At 44.2% G+C, this 23,756-nt stretch overlaps 1 protein-coding gene across 2 annotated transcripts; it reads right to left on the bottom strand.

Annotated features, from left to right (window-relative positions):
* Window positions 1–357: 357 nt before the first annotated feature.
* On the bottom strand, window positions 358–23,550 carry tmem260 (transmembrane protein 260). 2 transcript variants are annotated; one of them, XM_080871632.1, is made up of 16 exons: window positions 23,011–23,550; window positions 19,763–19,794; window positions 17,598–17,749; window positions 9,523–9,700; window positions 9,314–9,427; window positions 8,715–8,894; window positions 8,596–8,636; window positions 7,214–7,300; window positions 6,048–6,156; window positions 5,590–5,762; window positions 4,146–4,317; window positions 3,528–3,667; window positions 2,777–2,953; window positions 1,769–1,822; window positions 1,414–1,498; window positions 358–1,300 (listed from the first exon to the last, which is right to left on the bottom strand). In XM_080871632.1, exons 1-16 carry the CDS (start codon window positions 23,117–23,119, stop codon window positions 1,040–1,042), a joined length of 2,064 nt encoding a protein of 687 aa, XP_080727758.1. In that variant the 5' UTR covers window positions 23,120–23,550; the 3' UTR covers window positions 358–1,039. The 2 variants fall into 2 exon arrangements, with proteins under 2 accessions (XP_080727758.1, XP_080727759.1); XM_080871633.1 differs by having other exon boundaries at window positions 23,294–23,550.
* Between the last annotated feature and the right edge of the window lie 206 nt (window positions 23,551–23,756).

The following is a 23,756-nucleotide window of genomic DNA, read 5'->3' as shown; positions in this document are numbered from 1 at the left end:
CCATTTTTCTGTGAGTCGAGTATTGAAAATCTTGCGTATCTGCGTTTGTCCGTGAACTTTCCATGACTTTGTGTCTCTCTAATGATCAAAGCATTTTGCTTTTCAGTGTGCCGATCTGTTTATCGAATAGGTTTATGAGCAATTCTGGCAAGGAGAGGGGGCTGAGTGGAGATTTAAGCATGTTCTCACACACATGCAGACCCAAATCAACATAGATGCCCACATGGGCACACGCACGAACGCACCTCTAAAAGGGTCCCTGGCATTGTGACATTTCACATTTCATTTAAATCCAAGAGGGATTACCGCCCTCATGTTAGGAAGGAAGAGAGAGAGAGAGGGGGGGGGGGGGGGGGGGGGGGGGGTAAAAAAGCACTCTTCGAATCCATTAGTTTTAAACATTTAAAGGACCATCTAAGATAGACTGATGGAAGGATAGAGGGGTAGGTGGGTGTGTAGGGCTGCCACTGATGTGGAGTGAGGCTGCGTGGCACAGCACAAGTCTGTCCTAGATTAAACAGCCGCTCTAATCCCCCATTTCTGCCCCCAAATTGGGTTTCCCTCAATCTCGGTCTTGCCATCCTAATGTGAGAAAAAGAAGTAGAGCAGAGGCTGAGGCAGAATAATCAGCACGTTAAAAGCTCTGAGAGCAGAATAGGAAAAAAAAAAAAAAGGGGGGGGGGAGAACGAGATGTAACGATAAAGCAATTGAATGGGTGACTTTAAGAGAAGCGTGCAGAGCTTGATTGAGGTCAGGCAGGGCTTCCTAAAGTCATGCCCTGCCGCTGGTCAACTGTAAACATTCATCAAATGAGACGTAGCACAGTGTTAGCTCTGTTTGGTAACTTCAAACAAGAACTTATCCACCAGCATTTCCCTTCATTTCAAATTCTGACATACAAGTCCAATTTGGCACAGTACATTTAGCCAAACTTAACACCAGTGCACCAGTCTTGATCCACATAGAGCGTCACCTTAAAACCACACAAAGAGGCACATTGGCTCAGCCATAATTTCCATTGTTCCAGCTCCGTGGATCTTATGGGGTTTGCCTCCGGCTCTGTCGGAATCTGTCTCTCTCTTGGAGCAGGTGAGTAATGGCTGAGCGGATGGCGGGTGCCTGGGGATCAGTGGGATCCTTCTCTAAGTAAAGACTGAAGTGCTGGACACTGCAGGTCAGTAGGCTGTCTGCACTGTAACCCCTGTGACCGGAGCGGAGCAGCCTCTCGCAAGCCAGAGCCAGGTTCTTGTCCCAGTTTGGAGGATAGTCGGAGTGGGCCTCAACAATCTCCTTATATAGCTTCCCGGCAATTAAAAAAAACAGAGATAAACATAAAAACATTCATGCTTTTCCTGATGCATTTTAATCTGCCCTACTGTGGTAAAGTGTTTGCAGGTGGGGGTCAGACTCACAGTGTAAGACAGCTCAAAGAGGCGAGCTTTCCCCTCTCCCTGCATCCTTTCAGCCAGGTCAAACAGAAAGAAAGCCGTCTTCATCCTGAAACAAAGCACGCAGGCTCAGGGCTAAGTGCTGGATGGATGAGCCATGCAGATCTACACTCTCAGACGCACCACTCCAATGGAGTGATTTATGTAGATGCTGGCACCAAATACATTGTACGTGTAGATGTTTTACCACACAAGACTGGTTTATGGAGATGTTCTGGTGGGGCAATATGCATCGTGACACATCTTTTTATTTATGCTCGAAAGTATACATCCACTTCAAACAAGAAAACTAGCATCCGCTGTAAAGCATTCAGCATACCTGGCTTGCCACATCTCTTCATTAGCAACACGCTCCCAGGATGCAGGATGGAAACTGTTCATACATGGGGAGAAAAAAAATCATTTCTTTATCTAATACAACCTTCAGGCACCGCGCTGGCTTATTCACAGTTCCACTAACTATAAATGATTATTTATGTGAATATATTGTTCCACTTGGCTGTGCAGGTTTTGATACACTAAACATCAATGTTTGCTGCATAAACATTAAGTGACTGAGCAACAATACCAGCTAGCACATTAGACATGGAGTAAAACCACATCTGCCTTTTTTTCCCCACTTTGTTGACTGTAAACACTTGACCTCTTCTTCAAAAGAATATTTTAGCAGGGTTTCCGAGCTAATATTTGGCTTGTGGGCATCGGCAGACACGCTTGTCGTGAGGGTGCGGGAAATAATGTCACAGTATTCAGCCGTGGATATCTGAGTGAATGAAGGGCTCCTGGCAACAGCAACAAAATATGGAGCTTTGACTAATTCCACTTTTGACACAGTTATTGACAAAACGCAATAAGAAACTCATTATTTTTCATCTTCAGTCTCATTTCAGATGGCTAAGGGCCTAATGTCTTGCTCTGGTAAAATTCACAAAGAGCTGGATCACAGCATGGAGAACAGAGGACAAGCCCACTGAGGGACGTTCTGTGGAGTCTGTGGAGGGACGACTGAAGACCACAGAGAGAAAAGTGAGCACTGAGATTTTTTCTTTTCACTCCAAAGGATTTGTTTATTTTCTTGGCCAACAGCAGACCTTAAAAATTAAACCATGCTAATTTTTAACCATTTAAAAATCAGCGACGCTGAAATGTTATGAAAATTCAAATGAAGATCAAAGAGATCTAACTTTTCTAAAAACATTTAACAGGTTAGGTTGAATTTCAGAGCAATGAGGATAACATGACATCCCCAACACCAATCTAAATATAAATTATTTTAATAGTATAATCCAGGCTGAAATACGCATGAAGGTAAGAGTTAACTGTTAACCTGTTGTGTGGATCACTCCAGTTATAGATATTGCGTGTACGATGAGCCCACTCTTCAGGGTGAAACTGCTTCTGAACGGGCGCTAAGTAGTCACACACACCCAGGGGCCAGCGGGAATAACTGTGTTCCCAGCTCAGGTCTCCATCAGGAAGCCCGATGCAGGCAAACACATCCCTCCTGCAGAAAAACAGAGACAAACTCTTAAATAGAGGCGTGCCCTCAGTTTTTATCTCCGGGTAGCTGTTTATAATTACACACACAGTGACAACATGGAGACAGAAATTTCCTCACATCCCAGCACCTTCTAGGTTCCCATCAGCCCTGCGCTTCTCACAGACCCCGAGGGTTAATCCCGCAGGTCAGTGTTGCCCCCACAGAGATACATATATGTTGGCCTGGCAAACACTGCCCCCTGGTGGGCTTGGTATTAACAAGGCACTATCCAATTTCTGGATCTCAGTTCCTCCTGAAGGAGTGAATCATGGGAGCAGCAGCAAGTCCACCAGAGACCGTTTAACCAAATCAAGTAGATTAGCTGACTTTTGTAGTTCATCAGACTCCTTTTATGGCCTCAACAGTTCTGTGGGCTTATCTTGTGCTTGCACTGTGTCGACCATTCTGCTGATCTCTGCCTCATTAGATCACCCACTTGTTCATTGTTGCCCTCCCAATTCACTCACTCTCTCTCTCTCTTTCCATTTAACATCCTTTTATTCCCCCTCTGCTCTTTTCATGTGTCTGAGACACTCACTGCGTGTTGCGGGACAGAAATTGATCGAGACTGAAGGTGCCTTTCTCCTCGGGGTTGACCGGGTCCCACCAGCGGCCGGGAAAGTGGATCCCAGGGTGGTGCTGTGCCAGCTTGGCCACATACCAAGCATATGTCATCATCTAGTGAGAACAAAGAGCACCACCAATCCCAGAGAAATATTTATAACCAGTCGATTATCAGTTAAACAATCATCAGTGCAATTAGTTTAAAGGGATTTTTGTGTCATTATATCTTAAAGCAACTGATGAATCATAGTGATAACATATACAAACTAATAAGTATATAAGACAACACAACCAATTTATAAGGCCTCTACTTGCTGACTTAAGGGTCTAATTTATGATTTCAATGAATTTCTTTCAGTTACCACAAAGCTGATTTTTACATTTTGCCAAAATATGTAAAACATTATATTATCATGAGAAATCACACTTCATTCACATTTTGTCCTTTATTTTTTAAATCTCTTTTGAATATAGTGCGGTTTTAATGGACAAGAAAAATAAGACAAGGAATTTTATTTATGACGAAATTGTTTTGTCTTATATTATGAAGGAAAAATCTTTTCAATACAGGGAACAGGGAAAACCTCCTGACCTCCTGATCAACCAGGCGTACATCAGGCCGTACGCCCTGGCAGTAGTGCAGGTATCGCAGAGAATTTCCAGGCAGATCTCCTCTGGTCAGGATGATTGAGTCTTTGGAGAAGGAGGCCAGAAGCTCCCTGCCGAACCTCTCCACCACAGTGTTCCCACTCTGATCACACTCCCTAAGATCATCAGCACATATGCAAGCAATTACTCTACACTAGCATCAAAACAGAAGTTGCATTTTCTCCCATTTTAAAAATGGTTAAACACATCTTTACCCCTGCTCAGAAGTGTGTGTGAGATGTGTGCAGCAGTGTATATGTGAGTGTCTGTAGGTACGCTTTCAAGGTGCTCTGAGGGTAAGTTGTCAGTGCCCCCGCCCCTTCCCCTCACTCTAGCTGCCTATCTAATCGTGGGGAGACAGGTGTGATGGGTCTGACAGCACAGGCCATGCTCTCCCCTTGATCAAAGCCGCTCAGTGATGGCTGTCTGGCACTCCCCAGCGCTACGCTGGTGTAATCTGCCTTCTCGGACAGCTAACATCTCAGACTGAGCTCTGAGAGTAGAATCTATGTGCTAACCGTGCCTCTCTTTAGCCCCTACCATGGGGTGAGCAGAGAAAAACCTGACATGTGGAGTTCAGACCTGCAGTATGAAGCGCAGAGAAGCAAAAGAGAAACAAATCAGGTTGACTCAGGAAAAACTGTGCATGGGGATTTTAGAAGGAGCTAGAAGAGGGGAGTTTTTACATCATTTAAAGTTTACAAAGCAGAAGTATTTAACTTCATTCTTCATATGCATTTGGGTTCAGTGTAGTTACTGCAACATGAATAATGTAAAAACATTAAATTGACAGATACATGGATTGCAGAGTATCTGAAAAGAAACCGTAAGACTCGAGCAGTCGGACACAAAAACACTATTAGAGCCTGAAATCACTAATAGCCTGTAGAAGAAAAAAACAATGCAGCTACAATAATTATGTCCACTGTGATCAAAATCTTTGCTGTTAAGAATTAGTTTTCTAATTGTCTCCAAATTCAGACGTTACAAAGCCCTAACTCAGCCCTTTTACTGCAAATATACAACAGTGGAAATGGAACTGTAAGGATTTTGTAAGGAGTTAAAGTTCGGAGCGCTGGATTTTTAAATTAAACAATGAGAATACATTTAAAGTGCTGCCTTTGCGTTCCTTTGGTAGTGTCTTCATTCACATGCAGTGCAATTCTGAGGCCGGGGCCAAAATGAGTCTAACTGCAACAACACAACAAATCTTCAAATTTAAAGTCAGCATTTTAAACTCGTTGCTTGAAATCTACCATTTTAGACTTGTGCAATGAAAACCACTGTTGCACACCACAGTAATTCCTGACTGTGTATCGACAGCACTGCAGATTTTCATCACACCAAACAACAGCAAGCTTGTTACTGTTAGCGTGTGCAATAGTCACCTGTGATTGGTGTGCACCATATGTGCCAGCAGAGCTGCAGTGAAGACCCAGCCTGTGGTCTTCCACAACCCCCCATAGCCCAGCCTCCTCTCCAGCCCAGCTAGAGTCCAGCTCAAGCCGAGGCCTGCCAGCACACACACTGCAGCATCGCTCTGGAGCCAGAAACGCTCAACCTGCAGGAAGTGACCATGCAAGTGTATACCACACACACACACACACACACAGAGGCAAATAAGTGTTTTCTGTAGTTTTTTTTGCTTTGCTTTGTTTTTTTCTGGGTTTGCTTTACCGTTGGACCAGGATCAGCATCAACATACAGCACGCTGCTGTCACTTTGGTTTTATTTCAGAATATTGAAAACTGAGACAAACTTGTAATTCAATGCTGAGCACAAGGTGTGATGCTTCAGCTATGATATGAGAAAAGATGTCTGAGAACATAAAAGTCTTATAGCTCACCACTCCGAGCAGTAAGGGTCTGCTAATGTCCAGGTTGGCTCTCCATGCAAAAAACAGCGAGTAGACCACCAGCATGACAGTTAACAGCCAGGACACTGAGCGACACCTCCTAGGACGGGACACCTCGGGTTATTCAGCGCACAAATATTTAACCAGCTTTCCTTTTTTTTTCTGCATGCACAGTCTGCCATTTCCATATTTTTAGTCTAATGTATCACTTTGTCTATTTACTCTGTAAAAATATATTTGTTTTGAATAAGTCTGTAAGAATATTAATGCACGGACGGGGATCACAAGCCTGAGAGAAAACGTATCTGCCAGCAAGCTAAGAGGTGCATGATTGATTTTCTAATGCAGACTGAGTCATAATGAGCCGGTGCCAACCGCTGAATCACAAACTCATTACAGTACAGCTGTAAAATGTTCTTATACACCAAAAAGAAAAAATTTCCCCTCGTGGCAAAAAAATAAGCCATCGTCCGAACCTGAAGAGACAAGCTTTCAGGTTTCCTGCCAACAAACTGATTTGCTGATCTCCGTCAGCCGGACACTTATAATCACTCAAGCTTTTCTTGATTTACATTTTCCTTACTTACAAGCACCATAGCTAAAAAGCAAATGAAATCATATTTATAACCTTACACTTTAACATGGGGCAAATAAGCATTTGCCGGGTTTCCTTTGGGCAATCTATTAGACGACCTTCCTCTTCTTCATCATCTGTCTGTGTATGTAGCCAAGTTTATTGAAGTGCACCTCGGGAGAAGGGGAATAGCTTGTGCCCTGCGGGGCTTTGGGGCATTACTGGGGCTTTATCAGCTCCACCCAACAGATCCCAGCAAAGGCTCTCCTGTAATGAATTACAGGATCACGCTGCCACATATAGATGCATACAAGCAGTGATTTACTTGTACACACAAACATGATTTTGAAAATCCAAAATACACATCAAATCCTCTTGATCTGAATGTGGAGCGTCGTGACAGTTTGACAGTTAGGTGCCTCAGTGTTGTTTTGTATTCTTTTTTTCTAAGATCAGCATTTTGTCAGTGGTTTTGTTCCCCGTCTTTTACTCCAGGGGATTAGATTTTTGTAGTTGAAGTGGGTGCTGAGATGTGCGTGACAGAGTTTGGTGTGTTGCACGCTGGCATCCAACTCATCCTTACCTGTCCAATGAGGAGAGCGCAAAGCCCATTCCTGCCAGTACCAAGACAGGAAGTGAAAGTTCTGCCAGGGAGTGGTCCAACTGAGCCCTGCACACACAAACACACACAGAGACATGACGGACACCGAAGACAAGCTCAAGTAGCCTCCCTGCTACTGAACTCAAGGACACCAATTATTAAATGCCCTTCATCCCCTATCAAAACAAACTCCTTGGACTGTGCACTCCTCCTTTCAATCGGATTGACAGATACGAATGACTGTGTCATCCACCCCCCACAGCCCCATCCTCTCCTCACAGCGCCTGTCAGTCACACAGCGCTTGCTCAGAGCGGAGAGATAGTTTCCTGCCTCTTCCTTAATACCCATCTCTATTTGACAGCTTATTGAGTCTCTATATCTCCCAATGTACACTATGTGTGAATGTGCTCATGAGCGTGTGTTCGTGTGTGTGTGTGCGTGTCAGTTATTCCAGTGGGTTTACGTCTCCAGTGCGACATGCCTGTCATGTTCGCCTCTCTTCCCCATCTTGAAGGTGTGCTTGTCCATCAAGCAGCAGGGGTGATGGAAAGGGGTGGGTGCTTGGCAGAGGGGGGGCTGGTAGTGGGGGGTCTTAAGACGCACACGCACCCCATCCCGTCAGCTGGAGAAAGATACCAGGAATGGGATGACTGTGGTTGTGGTAGCAGAGGGAAGCAAGGGAGGGAATGGGGTGGAGGGGGTGGGGAGGTGCTAGAGTGGAAAAATACAATTTCTCAAGCTCTATTGCAATGTCTGTCATCACAGCTTGTCACGCTTAAACACCAGAGCTGAGTGATCATTTCAAACTGCTGGAGAAAGAGAACACAGTGATTTGGCCCTCTAAGCAGGTTCAGTTCTGCTTTGATGGGAGAGAGTGGAATGGGAAGAACAAAAGCTGCTGGGGAAAGTAAGGGAAGAGATGGGCTGCAGAAATGACTGTGGGCCCTTATAATGGCTAAATGTATGTGGCTAAACCTGTGTAAATCACCAGAACCATCGCAAAGAGCAGTTGGGTCTTCCATCTCTAGTCCCAAACGTGCCCTCACTGTGCCTCAGATCAAATCGACCTACTTTCCTCCCTTCTCCATCCTAGATCCTACTGTCTAAATAGAAATGAAATACTCAAATCAAACATGCTGGGCAGTTTATGGATGAGAAACATACTGTTTCCTGCGAGACGGACTAAATGTGCTGCTTTGGCCACAAAAACTAGAAATTCAGTGATGTTACTTTGTTCTGGGAAACGATGATGTGAGTTTAGCTGATGGTCATTATACGCATTAAATGACCATCTTGTTGTGCCGTTTACGATATTCAGACCAGGAAGTTTCACGTGCAAACAGCAGAAAGACTGTTTACTTACTGCAGCATTGTGGTCAGGTTAACCGAGCTTTCTGTCTTTGCCTGCAAAACAAAAATCAATGTAAGCTAAGCCAACAGGGTCAGGGTCTGTTTAAATGCAGCGAGGCAAGCAACACTTACCAGACAGAATGTGCCATATTCAGCTCGCAGCAGGTGGGTCAACAGACCCGACAGGGTGGTCTGGTCACCCCAGCTCCAGTGGGCTGTGTTGAGGTAGGATGAAATCGGCAGGTAGATGTACGGCAGGAAGCCAGCGAGGAAACAGAATCCCAGAGATACAAGGCCACGCAAAGACAGCTCCTGTTTAAATACAAGGATAAGATGTTCTTAAATTCATGTTGTCCAAACCGTGAGCAAGAAAGTAAAATGGAACGTGTGCGTGTCAACAAGACTGGAGAGCCTTGTTTGGCCCTAAAAGCCCCTCTTTTCTTAGACCAACAGTAACTTTGAAGTTGCGCTAATTTCCAGCTTCATATATTTAGAATTCAGAGTTTAAAACAATCCATATTTATATCTATCTTAAAGCCATTTTAGCTCCTCTCCCTTTAAACCAACTTCCCTCTGATTGGCTGCACCTCACAAACAGCAGCTTTTAAGAGGATATGAGAGGAAAATATCTTGTTTTTGAAGTCTTTTTATTTCTGTCAAAAAACTGCACACAGCCTATTTCTTCTTTGCCATCTATAATTCTCTTTATTTAAAGAGACCCTGTGACTTACCTTTTGAGAGCACAGTCGGTAAAGGACCCAAGGAATGATGACCAACACATACAGCACCAGTGTGTGCTGGTTACAGAGCCCCAAGCCACAGCATAATGCCCCCCAGTGTGCAATCTAACAGGGACAACCAAAACAGTGCAGCATTGTGCGTTTACATTGAATAAAACATAACCTGTGTGTTGCATCTGTTGTGTGGTGTTTTGAGTTACCTTCTTCCTCTGCGTGGCATTTTCAGCACAGCGGAAGCTGGCGGTCAAGAAGAAGAGAAGGCCAATAAAAAGGTTATTGAGGGTGAAGACCTCTGCCACCATGGACCACTGCCAGCTGAGTCTGGACACAGCGAACAGCCCACCAGCCAGCACTGCTCCAGGACCAGGACCTGCCAACCTGAAAGTGTAGAAGAAGAGGGTTTTACTCTTTAGAAAGGACTGCATCGGAGGACAATGACAAGAAGTTAATTACAATCTGGTCAACTAAATTAACTATTGTACTAATTTAACCATCTGGATGTTTCAGTTGTTTAAAACGACTGCATTAAAATGAACCTCAAAAACAGTATTTCTAAAGGCTGCAGAACTTAAACTGCTTTTTTCAATTTTTTTTTTTTATCTAAGCTGCACTGCAACGACACACTGAAAAAAAAACAGAGAGAAAATAACAAAGTCAGCAGCTTCACACAAATTTTAAATGTTGTTGTCAAAAAAGCCACCACTTCCCTATAACTAATTTGGGGACCCATTATAATCTTCCTTCTACCCAAGTTTGCTTCTCGGACAAGACCTTGAAAAACACTCAGTGATTTGGGGTAATTCACATATCATGAGAAGTCCCTCTCGAGCAGCCGGTTGATCTTGAACAGACTGGCACAGAAACCACCGTGGTGGAGATAGCACTTTATCCTCAGCTTCTTAAATATAATGTGTGCACAAAAGTTTTCCCCTTCCTCCTCTCCTGTACTGTCTCCGTCTCCTCTGCGGTAATTGAAGCAAACTTGGGATAATCTGTCATACGCTAAGACCCACCACTTACTAAACTGAGAGACAGAGGGGGAGAGAGAGTGAGGCGACAAATGATGGGGAGAAGGGAAAGAAAAGGAAAATAGTGCAGAAAAGTGTGCATTAAAGGGGTGAGACAGTGTGCGGGATGTAGGATGAAATATAGAAAAAGGAAGAAAAAAGTTCAAGAAGAGAGAGGGGAAAGAAGAGAAAAGGAAAAAAAGGCAACCCAGTCCCCAGCATGCTGGCTCTGAAATATGAGCAGGCTCGACAATTAGGGAAGTCAGGCAGTATGGCCCTTTCCGCCATTGTGTGGAGTGGCTTAGAGTCCTCATCAGCCTATCAGCTAACTGACAGGCAGAGAGCTGCTCTATTCAGCACCGCAGATACAAGCTGCAGGCCAAACGGCTGCCAGGTCCCTTATGACCCCACAATCCCTTGCCGGTGACAGCTTCAAGCTCCATAGCAAATTAGGCGCTCTCACATTACAATCGCAGAAGACAGATTCCATTAACGGTATCTGAAATTGAGTAGAGAGCAGGCCCGTTATCAGACCTGACTCATAAGCACCGCCATTAATCACAAGGCATGATACCATTTATACATTTCCAGCTCTCTGCCTGCCGCTGTGATAGTCAGCCACAAAAGGCCTGATGAGACTTAGGCTAGGGGAACAATGGAGCTTTCTGAGGAAAGCGCGGTAAATCAGGAAAAAAAGGAGAGGGAGAGCGAGAGAAGGGTGGAAAAAAAAACTTTAGCTTGCTGACTAATTCCACTATTTTTTTCTGTGTTCTCTGTAAGGCAAGCCTGCTGAATGAGCACACGTATGTGTGTGCGCATGCACTTAATGGGGTTGGGGGGTTGTGGCGTCTAGGAGTGGGTCTTAATAAGCGATAGCACCGACTTCCTCGCTGCACCGCTCCAGGAATTAGTTGTAACTTGAAGGAAAAATGAAGAAGGGTGGCGTTTCTAGAGGGGGGTGGGGGGATGCAGATGGGGACTTTTGTTGAGGTGCAGAGACCTCCCGCACCCATTATTTTACCTCCTCACATGACAATTAACCCACAGCTCATGCACCTAGCGGGGGGCTGGTTTGGGGGTGGCACGGGGTGCAGAGCAGTCATGGGGGTCCCAAAGAAGGGGTTATTACACCAAGTCTGTTCCTCCTTCTGAAGCTCGTCTGATAGCCAGCACTCGTCACATATTCAAAGACACACACACAGGCACACACTTCTGTTCCTGAACTTCTTTATTCTCCCTGAGTGCCTGACAAATCTCTCTGTTAGAGCTTGTCAGTCAGTAAGAAGCCAGTGATGTGTGTACAGTGCAGCCTGTAAATGACCTGTCTGTCTGCGCGGGACCACCTGGGTCCCAGTCAGCCTCTCCACAGCTCATTCTCCAGGCTGGCTGCTCCCAGGGCGCTCGGATAAAGCAGGACACATTTTGACACCAGTGTGGCCGTGTTCCCTGTTATCACGACTCAGTGCTGTGCAGGATGCTGCCGCTGTACTGAAATGTTGTGGCTCAGTGACAATGGACTGGTTGGGACGTGGCAGGAGAATAACACGGCTGACAACGAGACTATTCAACCCTGAACTGATCCAACCTGCCAAAAAATGCCTGCGTCATCACTTGGGTAATTAAGGAATGACCAATATACTTAAAGCCTGAAACGAAACACAAACTTGGAAATAAAGTAAAAAAAACTATCCATAATTCAACTTGAATAATATGAAAGAGGAGCACAGGCTGAAAAGGGAGGATTAAAGGTAAATAAAAAAAAAAATGACAATGATACGAGAGACAATGTCCCCTTCAAGGACACAATAAAGGCTCAGTATAATCACTTTGAAGTGTCAAAATGAGAACCTGCCTCATTTACACACTCGGTTCTACAGTATGGGCCAGAGACATGCCAGCATCGGCCGTCTGCGCTAAACAGCATCACACAAAAAACCTACACCAGCACTCTGCACTGAATGAAGCTTCACAATGGAGCTGGCTAAGAGAGCCGCTGTTACACACCACCCCGGGGAACAGACAATACCACAGCTGTGCCATCGCGGATCAACAACGCACTGTTCTCTAACCGAGTGGTGGTTTGGGTTAAGCGGTGCTGGAAAACAATCACACATTCCTGAAGAGGGTAAAAAGCCCGAGAGAGAGGGGGTGGCCTTGCTCGGGCTGAGGCTGAGGTTTCCAGCTGGCCCGAGCAAACACCCCAGGGCTCCCCTCTGGCCGGGACACCAGGCAGGCTATTTAGCAGCTATTATATGACAGGGGTATGATGTATTGCTTTGAAGTTTCAAAGCCAATCTGCAACTGATACACAAACATTAAGGGATGTCAGTAAATCAAAGTATTGGCTTTGATTTAGTACTACTAAATGACCCAATGTTAATTTTCGTTCAGAGGAATTACATCATGACAGTACGATCGAACTGTTTTACGATTTTATACATTTCTGCTGTTTCGAGTTCATATGGGTTAAGTTCTTTTGTCACATGAGAGCAGAAAGATTTGTAAATTTCTGGGTTATCAACAAAAGATGCACTTCAAAAAACACGACACTGGAGTTTAAAATCTAAAAAAAAATATGCAATGTGCAGTATTACATGTAGAGTCAAGAGCTTAATTCATGCTTGAGAGTAATTGTTGTTGTGATTTTTATAAATTCACCATCTATCAGCTGCACAATTGTTTAGGTATGCAATGCTATATTTATTTTATATGGTTATTTAAACAGAAACATAACAATCGTGTTATATGGTGATATTACTGTTGATATTAGTAATATGGCAGCACTGACATCCATACAGTTACCCTTTCACTTCCCTTTAATAGATAAAATATTGATTATAATTACCTATCATATATATTTTAACTTTGCTAGCTGGTGGAATGACCACTGGAATGACGGCTGTTTATGATATTTTTCCTGATTATTTCATCTTAAACTACAATAAGAACTAACTGAGAAAATCTGATTTCTAACTGACGTCCACACTGTATGTTTCAGGAGGGGGAAAAAAGTCTATCAAGTCTCCAAACCAAGCACTTCCCCATCTTTCCTTCCCCCGTGCGGTGTATGAAGAAGACGCTGTCTGTTTGCGCTGAAAGGAGGGTAAACACGGGTCCTGGCTCTGCCGCTCAGACACCCCTCCTCCAAGAAAGCGCTCCAGCGCTACAAGTGCGTGTAAAATTAATCACCACAATTCTGTTCAAACAATGCAGCCACTGACATGACAATTTCTCCCAGAATGCCATCTTAATCTCCACCCAACACACAAAAATTACAGGAAGAGGGGGGTGAAAAAAAAAAAAAACAATTTAGAAAAATCCCGTGTTTATGCAATTCACTGAATGCCATTTTTTATTGCTGCTTTTTTCCAACAAAGTCATTAGGCACACACCAGTGATACATAAATGTTGCTGTATAGATTCCATTAACTAATTCTGGGTGAATTGTAATTGCCGAGTCTGATCCGTCTCTGTGCCTGGTGCCTTATTAAGACTGCCTGTGGTGGGTGAGGAATGTAATATTGACGTCCGAAGCAGACACAATCTCGGGCCCACGGGCAAAAGGAATATTAAACTGGTACTGTATTCTGCTGTCTATCTAGCCCTCCTCCCTCCTCCGCTCTATCCCCATCCCGTAGCCAGTAATGAGGAAATAACATCTTCATTAGACATCTGTTTAACTGTATTAGAGGATGAGTCCTGGGGGAACCATTGGTCATGCTGAGGAGGGTGGGAGTAAAGGAGGTCTGTTGGACTACAATGTGACGGATGAGATACTGCAGAATAGGAACAAAAGGTCCAGCGATTGAGGCCTTTTAAACAGACAAACTTAAAATTGTCTTCTGCATTTTCATAAATAAATTTCAAAAAATAACAGTAATGGGTGTATTCTCTATGGATACTTGGGCTGAAGATTTTATCCAAGAGTAGCAGACGTGAGAGGGAGGGGCATCCTTGCCACCTACAGGAAGAGGTGAGAGCATTACCCAATAAAACAACTCTGTTCAGCTGTTTTTTGGATACAAACCCACATCAGTGGTTGCTAAAAACAATTCCCCCACACGTCGCTCCTGACACGACCTCAACAAGACACACACAACCCCACCCCTTTGGAAAAACAACCCACCTGAGCAAGGAGAGAAAGCACCATCGGGACCATATGGTGGAGGTCCTTATAAGGAGCTGGGGATGCAGCATGCGGCAGGGGATGGCACCACGCCCACCCTCCCGTCCACTGAGGTGTCAGCTGTGCCACATGGGCTAGCTCTTGGCAGGGGAGCCTTTCGCAGGTGTGCGGTTTTTCTCTCGAGGGCCGCCGGGGAAAGAGGGAGGCCAGACACGTTTGGTGTGCTTCAACGGGCCTGTTATGTAATCATGTGATCAAACCGAAAAGTGCTGATGACTGAGCGGGGCGAAGTTGGGGGGGTTTTTCTGCTGTGATGGCTGTCAGCTCGCTAACGTGTCTGCTCGCGGTGTCTCGGGATAAGCTGGGGAATGGAGAGAGATTCCTCTCAGGTAGCAGAGATTCAGAGCAGCTTTAGCAGATAAACTATGAAACGAGAGAGCACAAAATACAGAGCTGTCTGGATTATCCCGCTACGCATTCCTCCAGAGACTCACAGCTGAGGCCTTTAGCATTCCACCAGCCAAATGTTTCTCTCTGTGAACCTCCAAGTGCAATCGATAGTAATTATCATTACGTCCACCATCCTCAAAGGCTTGTCAGGCCGTGGTGTGAAAACATAACAAGACATGCAATTCGGCCATCAAACTATATGATCAAGCAAAGAAAACTGTAATTGACAAATCAAAGGGAAGCTAAATTGCTACATTTAAACTTATGCAAGAGAGAGAAGTGGCTTCCAAGCCTATCAACTTACATTCCCCCACATTAAACACGGCAATCTGGCCGACTAATTTAAATTGATACATCAAAGGCTCACAATGTTGGGTATATTCCAGATGAATTTCAAGGTCTTACCATTTATTATTTGAGAGAAACTGACTTCGAGTACCCGTATTAACTTCAAAATATTTTGCCATCTGAACATAATTTCACAAAGCAATAATTTGTTTGGGAGGGTGAGGTCGGCCTATTTCCCAGCAAATGAAAAGCAAAAAAATGAGAAGTAGTTACAAAAAAAACTGTTTAGGAGGGCCAACAAAGGGACAAAAACAACAAATGACATTTAAGAAATTAATTATGTTGGGACACAGCACACTCACTACAAGGGCAGAGCAGGTATGAACGGCTGGTCAGTTTTGGCATTTCATCTGAGGGAAAGGCCTGAACAGAGGGTCTCTGCATGGCCGTGGCATTTATGCCAGTATTGTTGACAGGGTTAAATCACACAAATGCCCTGCACGCCAGAACCAAGAAGCAGGTCTCGACCATCCGGGAACCCTCGCCCAGTTCTCTCATCTTTTGCCCTCTCCAGTAACCCCTCAGTAACCTGAGTGTGCCAACTGATCCACAGCCTCATAGCTCATCCCAGTCTAGGCCCTGAACAGATAATGACTAAAACCTTTTATGCTTATTTCTCTAAACTGGAAGCGTAGATTATACATTCACACTTAAGAGCTTATATGGTGTAACTGTGCGCTCTGGATGAAGTCCTCACCACTCATCAACCCTAGCTGGCGGTTGTGGGTAAGGGGGGTTGCAGAGCCTTTTAATGACTTTTTACTTGACCATAATCCACAACTGGATCTAAATCCCCCGAGATTATAAACTGGGGCTACGGTTAACATGCAAAATAGGAGCCAAATATCAGCAGACAGCATGGATATTTTCGGCCCTCAAAATAACTGTAAATGTCTGGCCAAGAACGGAGTCCAATCAAAAGCCTGAATACCAGGGAAGCAATAAGGATGTCCAGTTAAAGCATGACGAAGAAGTGCAGTGTTTTAACACCCCCCCCCCCCCCCCTTTTTTTTTTAACCCTCTTTTTATTGTTTTGTCCTTTTTGCCTTGTCCTGGGAACACTGGTGAAAGCTCTCAGAGACAGTAAGACAGGGCAGGGTCTAAGACTGATGCAGTCTGGGCTTAAGGCCAGTCCCCTGGGTAGCTCTCCCTCTCCAGTCCCTGCCCTACTTCAGCAGGGATGACCCTGTACCCTGACCTTCTCCAGACCTCCTGCCACATCGCACACACTGGCCAAGCACACAGGAAGCCGGCCCAGCACTGCACACTTTATAACACACACAATTTCATTTTCACTTGCTGTCCTCCTGCTATCACAGAGTCCTCACAGCCTGCCAAGGTGTGAAGCAAGAAGAAATTACATCATATTCAACAATTTCTATTCTGGAAATAGTAACTTAGAAATATATGACATGATTGGAAACAGCCCAGTATGCACAAAGAGGGACAAAAAGGTAAAATGTTGACACTAAGCTGCCACCAAAATGCAGTGTGGAAAATGACTAAAATCAGCAAAAAGTGTGATGTAAGGCAGTCTGGTTAACCATGCAAGATAAACACACAGACAAAGCAGGAAGGGGTAAAATACTCCTTACATGATACGGTCAGCAGCAGGCGAAGCTGCAGGGTGGGTAGATGGCAATGCGGGGACCGTAAACTGTGTTTATGACTGAGCGAGGGGAGAGGTAGTTGACGAGAGGGGAGAGGGAGGAGCGCAGAGAGTGATCCTGTTCCTCTCAGACCCAGGAGGCAAGAAGGGGAGAGATTAGAAATCGTGCCATGTCAGGATTGGGAGCATGCTGGGCAGTGGGGGGGGGCAGAAGAACAGGGATGTCAGGTTTGGGGGGGTGGAGGGCACAATAATTGGGATATACATACACATACACGCATTCTCACAACGGGTGGCTGATAGGTAAACAGGGAGGGTAAGGTGCTGGGAGGGAGGACGGCGACTGGGTTCTGCTTCTGAATACTGAACAGAGGATCAGGGAGACCACTGCCTGTCAGTCAGGGCCCAAAAATACCACTTTCTGTTCCAGACAGCTTCACGATGCAAAAAGTCAGTAGGGGAATGTTTAAAGACTGCCGCCACTCAAAAATGTCTTCTTATTATTGTTACTTCCCTTGATGTGAGTTAGTCACCAGAAGGCTCCTCTGCTGAAGGAGGGAGGCTCTTTGTGCCTTCCTTAAAGTTCTGTTTGAGAATTTAGTACTTCAGTTACTGATACCTACTCGATTGCAGAGTGCACCAATGTAATTTTTTATACAATAACTAAAATCCCAGAACAGAACATAATGCATCAAGAAATTCTGGAATTGGGAAACACATTTTTCATATGCCTACCTGCAGACAGTAATGCAGAAGCCACCACAAGCTGCAGCCCCCAGGAGGCTACTCATCAGGTTAACGCTGTGGGCTGGAGAGAGTGAGGGCAGCAGACGCATAGCCATGTGAGCCAGTAGAGTGAAGAGTGGGTATCCTGGAGGATGGGCCACCTAAAGACACAAAAACAAAGACAAGGGCCATTTCACACGTGAACTTTTTATCAGGTGCTCCTTTCTTACATGCTGCATGTAGCTGGAGATGCGTTCTTACTGCTATACTAGAGGAAATACTCCATTTGGTTTCGGAAGGGAAGCAGCTTTGATAAAGTGAGTAAGGGGCAAAAACACGTGATTCTGCTCACTACTGTTAAATTCAGTGATCTGCTATTCACACACTGGCACAATCCCAGAGATCTGGCAGGCAAACCACTGATGTTTAGAAAAAGAGCTGCAGTATGTGTAAAAATAGCTCACAATGTGATGCTATCACAATAGGTTTACCACGATGATGATTGTATCACAATACCTTATACATTAAGAGACAATAATCAATGATATATGCACCTTAACTGTGCAACTTTAAAAAACAGAAGACAAATAGAAGAAAAAATGTATTTATTCCCTGCAATGTAGTGCCAGTGTGCATCACTATGAATTACTTTTACTCCATTTCAGTAATGAAACTGTTTAGTTTTTCAGCTCTCTTTTCCCCTTTTAAATTTCTTCTTCTTCAGCTTCTGTTTTCCCTTAATTATGTGATAAGCGCTGGTAGTGACTCCGGTACATCGGGACTGTGTGGAGAGTCCCTACAAAATTTACTTTTAAAAACTCTGATTTTTAACAACAGTGTACCATATCTGTAATTCTATCGCACAAGAAAGGGATTTAATATATTGCTGTATCAACATTTTATCCTCAGCAGGTAAGCACACGTGAATTTTGTGAGGAGTCAGAAACATCCTGCTTGGCTTTACTCTGACTGTGCTGTCATACGAGAGCCCTACACTCCCTTTCTTTTCCCCTTTTCTCACTTCTTTGCTGCGGGCCTCTTCCCAAGGACAGTGCAGCTCCCTAGAGCCCGTGGTATAACACGTGGTGCTCGCCAGCCTCAACCCCCAAACCACCGCAGAGCCGTAGTCATTTTCGCCTGGGAGATCTTGGCAATCGCAGCAATTAGCCACTAAGTCTCTTCCACCCAGATAAGGACTCAGTCATTAAACACAGACTCATTCCCTGGCACAGATAACACAAAGCATGCAGGCAGTGAGAAGGGGCAGCTCTTCGAATGAACAGAAAGCCGAAAGGTGAGAGTGTGACTGACTCACCAGTTACCTCGAACACGGCAAAGGATCTTTTTGCAGACATGCAAACAGCTTTGCTAAAATTTGAGTGAGGAGCTGGAAATGGAAAAGGCGCGTCGCAATAACTCGATGAGCAAAAAGCGAGGCTGTAAATATGAGAGAAAGAGAAAAGCTCCAGCAGCGAGAGTGGTGAACTAAATGGTAGCATCACGCAGGTGGGTAACGTCACCAAAATGAAGAGCGATTAAGAGCATGAGGAAGGACTGTGTGGGCTGACAGCAGTGTACAGACATGCAGCTAAAGGACAGCTGAGCGATAAAGGCCACAGGGAGCAAAGAGAAGGAGAACTCTCAAGCTCTGGGGATCAGAAGAGGGGGGCCAGCAGCCTGGGTCCCAGAGATGGCCTGCAAGGCCCTGGGGAGGCCTGAAAGGCAGACAGGCAGGCCACACGGACTGCAGCACTAACGGCAGGATTACTGGCATAGTGACACCGACACAGCCTCCCTAAAAGGATCACAGCGGCGTAATAAACTTTATTAAATAATAAAACTTATTATAACTGTTAACCCGATTTAGTTCATTCTTCGCGGCTTACACACACACACAAAAAAGAGGGGTGGATATAATAAGCCTTATACCGTACATAAGGCAAAGCCTACAAAAGCCATCGCCTTACCATTGACTTTAATTGGATTTGAAAAACGGGTTGCAAATTATAGCATTCTCTACTTGCAACTTAGTAAAATAAGTGTATAGAAAAGAAGGGGAAAAACCTGTGGACTGAAAGTAAATTAATCTGCTTTCTGCCCATGCTTAATTAAACTTCCTTAATGCTTATAAGAGTTAATGAGTGAATTGATTAAACAATACAGCTAATACTTACCCCCAGCTCACAAGCAGTGGTGATCAGCTCTCCTGTGGAAGAGAATAGGGGAGGAAATTAATGTAAACCCAATAATTATTATTAAGAGACAAGTCTGCTCCCAAAGTTTTCCCAAATCAAATACTTGCACTGGGGTTTTGCATTAATTTGCCAGGATCAAAACCTGCAAATCTTCCCAGTGTGACATTTCCTAAGCGGCACGCTCATTCTCTTCATCTTTCACTTCTCCCCCGATGCCTCCCTCCCTTCTCCGGCACATACACACAGATATAAACACACGCACATACACACAAACCATTAGACTCCCCCTCCAATGCCTTGTCACACAAAGACACACATATGCAGATCTGAGAATAATGCTTCCAGTCCCATCCTCCTCATGCATTAGGGTCCTTTCCTCTCCTCTTTCTTCTGCTGCTCTACGTGCCTCTCTCCTGCTCCCACACTCCTAATGTCTCAATGTCTCGTTTAGTCCGTTGGGCACAAACAGAAAGGCTACGCCGGTGACAGTCACAGAATGAAGTAAGCTGTAAAAATAAAAGCCGGCTGCACAATTTTTTGACAAGCTCTGTGTGAGGCGCAGCACAAAGTGAAAAGAAAACCCCTAAAAGCTTTTTGAGGGAGCTTTAATGTATCTGGGCACAAACCCATTTGTGCCAGAATACACCCAGAGCATTTCAAATTATACTGATTTCTCACCCAATGTTTGCATCTCCCACTCATGAAAATTGAAATTTGGTTCAGATTAAATGACATTGATAAATGTTTAGGTTCAGGACAGCCCCCTCTACTGGTACCAGACGGGTAGTCCCTTCCTCCGTCAAACACATCCAATGAAACGCTGGCCTTGTTTCTTGCAGACTCTATCACTTTTACAAGCTATGTCGAATCCGTAAGACACTACACGCTGTTTCAATCTGAGCAGCTGTTGGTGCTGTTACATATATTTAAAAACAAACAAACAAACAAACATCTGCACAGTAGGGACATGAGCAGGGATGCAGTAACAACCTTTACAAAACAGAAGGGCTGGATTTCAGATGGCACTGGTTTCCTCTCATATTTTGCAACCTTGCTGATACAGTGAATTACGATGCCTAAATTTCTGCCACATGAGGAGCCCTAACTCTTATCAGTCTAATGGACCATGAAGTCAGAACTCCTCCACCTGCACAGCTTAAATGTTTCCACAGCTCCATTTCACCTGGCACGAGCCGCCAGCTACCTGCCATCATTTAACATCACACTTTCTCATCCTTCATCGGCTTCTCAATTTCACTCATTTCCCCCTTAGAAGTGGCACACTTTTACACCATTCAACACTGAAACTCAAACTAATACCAAGCCAAAACATCCATCTCAGTGCAACAGAGATGCAGTTCTGCAGCCCCAATACTAAAAAGGGAAAATATTGACTCAACGGGGTAGCAGCATGGGTGCCAAGAGTCTTTGTGATTGTGGAGCATGGGCACCCACACCAGTCTTCCCATAATCCCCATCATTTCCACACTCCACATTCCTAGACAACAGCGTACCCGCGGGGCTGCGCTCAAGCCTCTCCAGGGCACATCACACCTAAAGAGATTAGGACACAGAGACGGAGACCTGGAGAATTCGGAAGGGTGTTCAGCTGGCACTATCAGAGCGGGCATCCTGCACCGTCCCTAAACACTGTGGAGAAGGGGCTGGCCATTTTTTCAAAGGCCCTGTTCGTTAGACAGCAGCACAACCAGCAGGGCTACTCAGCACTCCAATTGCCCGCTCTCGCTTCATCTCTCCTCGCTTATATCTGGCCGAGCTTTTCTTATGCTTTCATTCTGCAAAAATGCATTCCCTTCTGCAGCTCGCACGCCAAAGCAGTAAAAACCTAACAAGCAGAGCCTTCATGCCCTCAAGTCCATAATTTACAAGTTTGTAACCTTGGTATCACTTCTAAACACTGTTTGTAATTGTTCAAGGCACTCCTTCATAAACTGCATTACAAGAATGTTGGGAAAACACATCGGAAGGTACTGAGTGGAATACATTCAAGTCCACAGTAAGCCGTGTTAAATGTAAATTAGGTTTATGCATGCACACAAAATATTGAATTTAAATAAACAAGGACAATTATTTGTAGTGAGTGGCTGTCAACAGTGCTTTGTCAGCAATTATGGTGTCTGTGTTACCCAACAGTCAGAAAAATGAAAAAATGCATAAAATGTGGAGGAAAAGTGCAATTAGGTGTGAGTCAAACATGGTTTGCAAAAACATCTAGCAAACAAAAGGTTGCTGGTTCGGTCTGGCGAGAGACACAAATACCTTTTGGGATTGTATCAGGAAGAGCATCCGTTGTTAAAAAATTAATTAATTAATATGTCACAAAATAAAATGAAAATGTTAACAGTTCTGAAAAACATAATATGCAATTATTTGATCTTTTTTTTTTTTTAATTGCAATTTTATATTACAGTACCATTGTACGTATGTGTAGCAGGTAACATTGGGTCAAAGCATATTTTTATAGTAACGACTGAATCACATTTAAGTCGTTAAAATGTTTCCTTTTCATTCACTCTTAATAAAAATAGGTGTGAACCAAACTGTGACTTTGGAGAACTGTTATACCTCTACAGACTTCAACGAAATCCAAATAAGTTATGTTATAGAATTACAAGTAAACAAGTACAAGTACAACTAAAAGCAGCTGAGTTTAAAGAACAGAAAAGCATAAGCTACATTAAACTACATCATCCCAAATAGGACAGGAAATTGTTCTTTACAGCACCACCAACTTACGTCAAGATAATTGACGTTAAGATATTTTAAAAGAATAAGAAAGAAAACAAAGAAATAAATACAGATAGTCGTGTATATTTTTGCATTATTTGTTAATTACAGTGACTGAATATTATGAAATAATGCCTTTTGTCTTTACCAGTCAGCGTTGATTCCAAAATCAGCCTTAAACACTGGAAGTAAAAAAGGTATTAGTGTCTCATTTAGAGGTTTTCGTATTTACCGCGGACGATTTAAAAACATGAATGAAAGAATGATTCTTTCAATTTATATATGTGTATCTCAAAGTCTGGCATGTGTTTGTTTACGTTGTCACGTCGACAAACGTCGCTTTACCTGCACTTGCAGCACCATGGACAGCACCAGTCAAGCTGCAGCGGTTTCATCAACAAGGTGCAATATGATTGGCTCCCGGCAACACAACAAAGCCACGTGACCAAATGAGCGTTAGCTAGCCTGCTAGCACCAACCTGAGTCTCCACCGGGGACCGTCCTCTGCACACAGGGCACATACAGAGCGGCGACACAAGCGACCACGGTGCCTGTCAGTATCCAGCTTGCTCTGTGCTCCGCGGACATTTTGTTTCTTTCAGGGGAAATACGGACGATTTTCACTGAAATGTCTCTTAACTAGCGAGCTAACGTTAGCGTCCATGTATTCCAGACCCTTCGGGGTATAAATAAAACTTTGATCTACGTCTAAAACGATGTTGGGTAGAGATTAAGTAAATTTAATTTAGTTCTAAGTACAACCTTTGCATAGTCTTCAGCACACTTGCAGGAGAGTGTGCTGAGTTAGGTCCTTCCTGCCCGCGGAAAGTAGCAGCCACATTCACGCCGACTGGCTAACCTCGCGATATTACCGGACACGCTTTCCTCATAAGTTGCATTACTCATTGAATTGCTGTTTCTTGCTTTGTAAAGGGAAACAAAAACGAGCGTTTCAAATGAGGACGACCAGTGTTTTATCTCGGACGTGTTGGCCAAGCAACATGGTTATGACTACTTCCTGGTTCACTCAATGTCATTCAGGAATGTACATCAGTCTTCTTTCATCACTTGTATTCACAGAGCTGAACGGAGAGGGGTTGGGTCTGCATCTTTACGCTAGCACGACAGTTTATTTTTCTGTCAAAATTAGTCTAAAAATTGAAAGCCTTTCCTTTTTGCGCTTTACTCATAAATTTAAAAACATACTCAAGTTTTCAGGTTTTCT

The sequence above is a fragment of the Rhamphochromis sp. 'chilingali' genome (genome assembly GCF_963969265.1).
Source record: "Rhamphochromis sp. 'chilingali' genome assembly, chromosome: 21".
In the NCBI taxonomy this organism is placed as follows: Eukaryota; Metazoa; Chordata; class Actinopteri; order Cichliformes; family Cichlidae; genus Rhamphochromis; species Rhamphochromis sp. 'chilingali'.
This window is presented reverse-complemented; position numbering and strand designations above follow the sequence as displayed.

Coding starts and splice junctions, on each gene's coding strand:
- tmem260 (XM_080871632.1), bottom strand. CDS start 23,119: ATGTCCGCGGAGCACAGAGCAAGCTGGATACTGACAGGCACCGTGGTC. Junction 9,428..9,522: donor ATGCCACGCAGAGGAAGAAG/GTAACTCAAAAC, acceptor TGTCCCTGTTAG/ATTGCACACTGGGGGGCATT. Junction 8,895..9,313: donor ACCGACTGTGCTCTCAAAAG/GTAAGTCACAGG, acceptor GTATTTAAACAG/GAGCTGTCTTTGCGTGGCCT.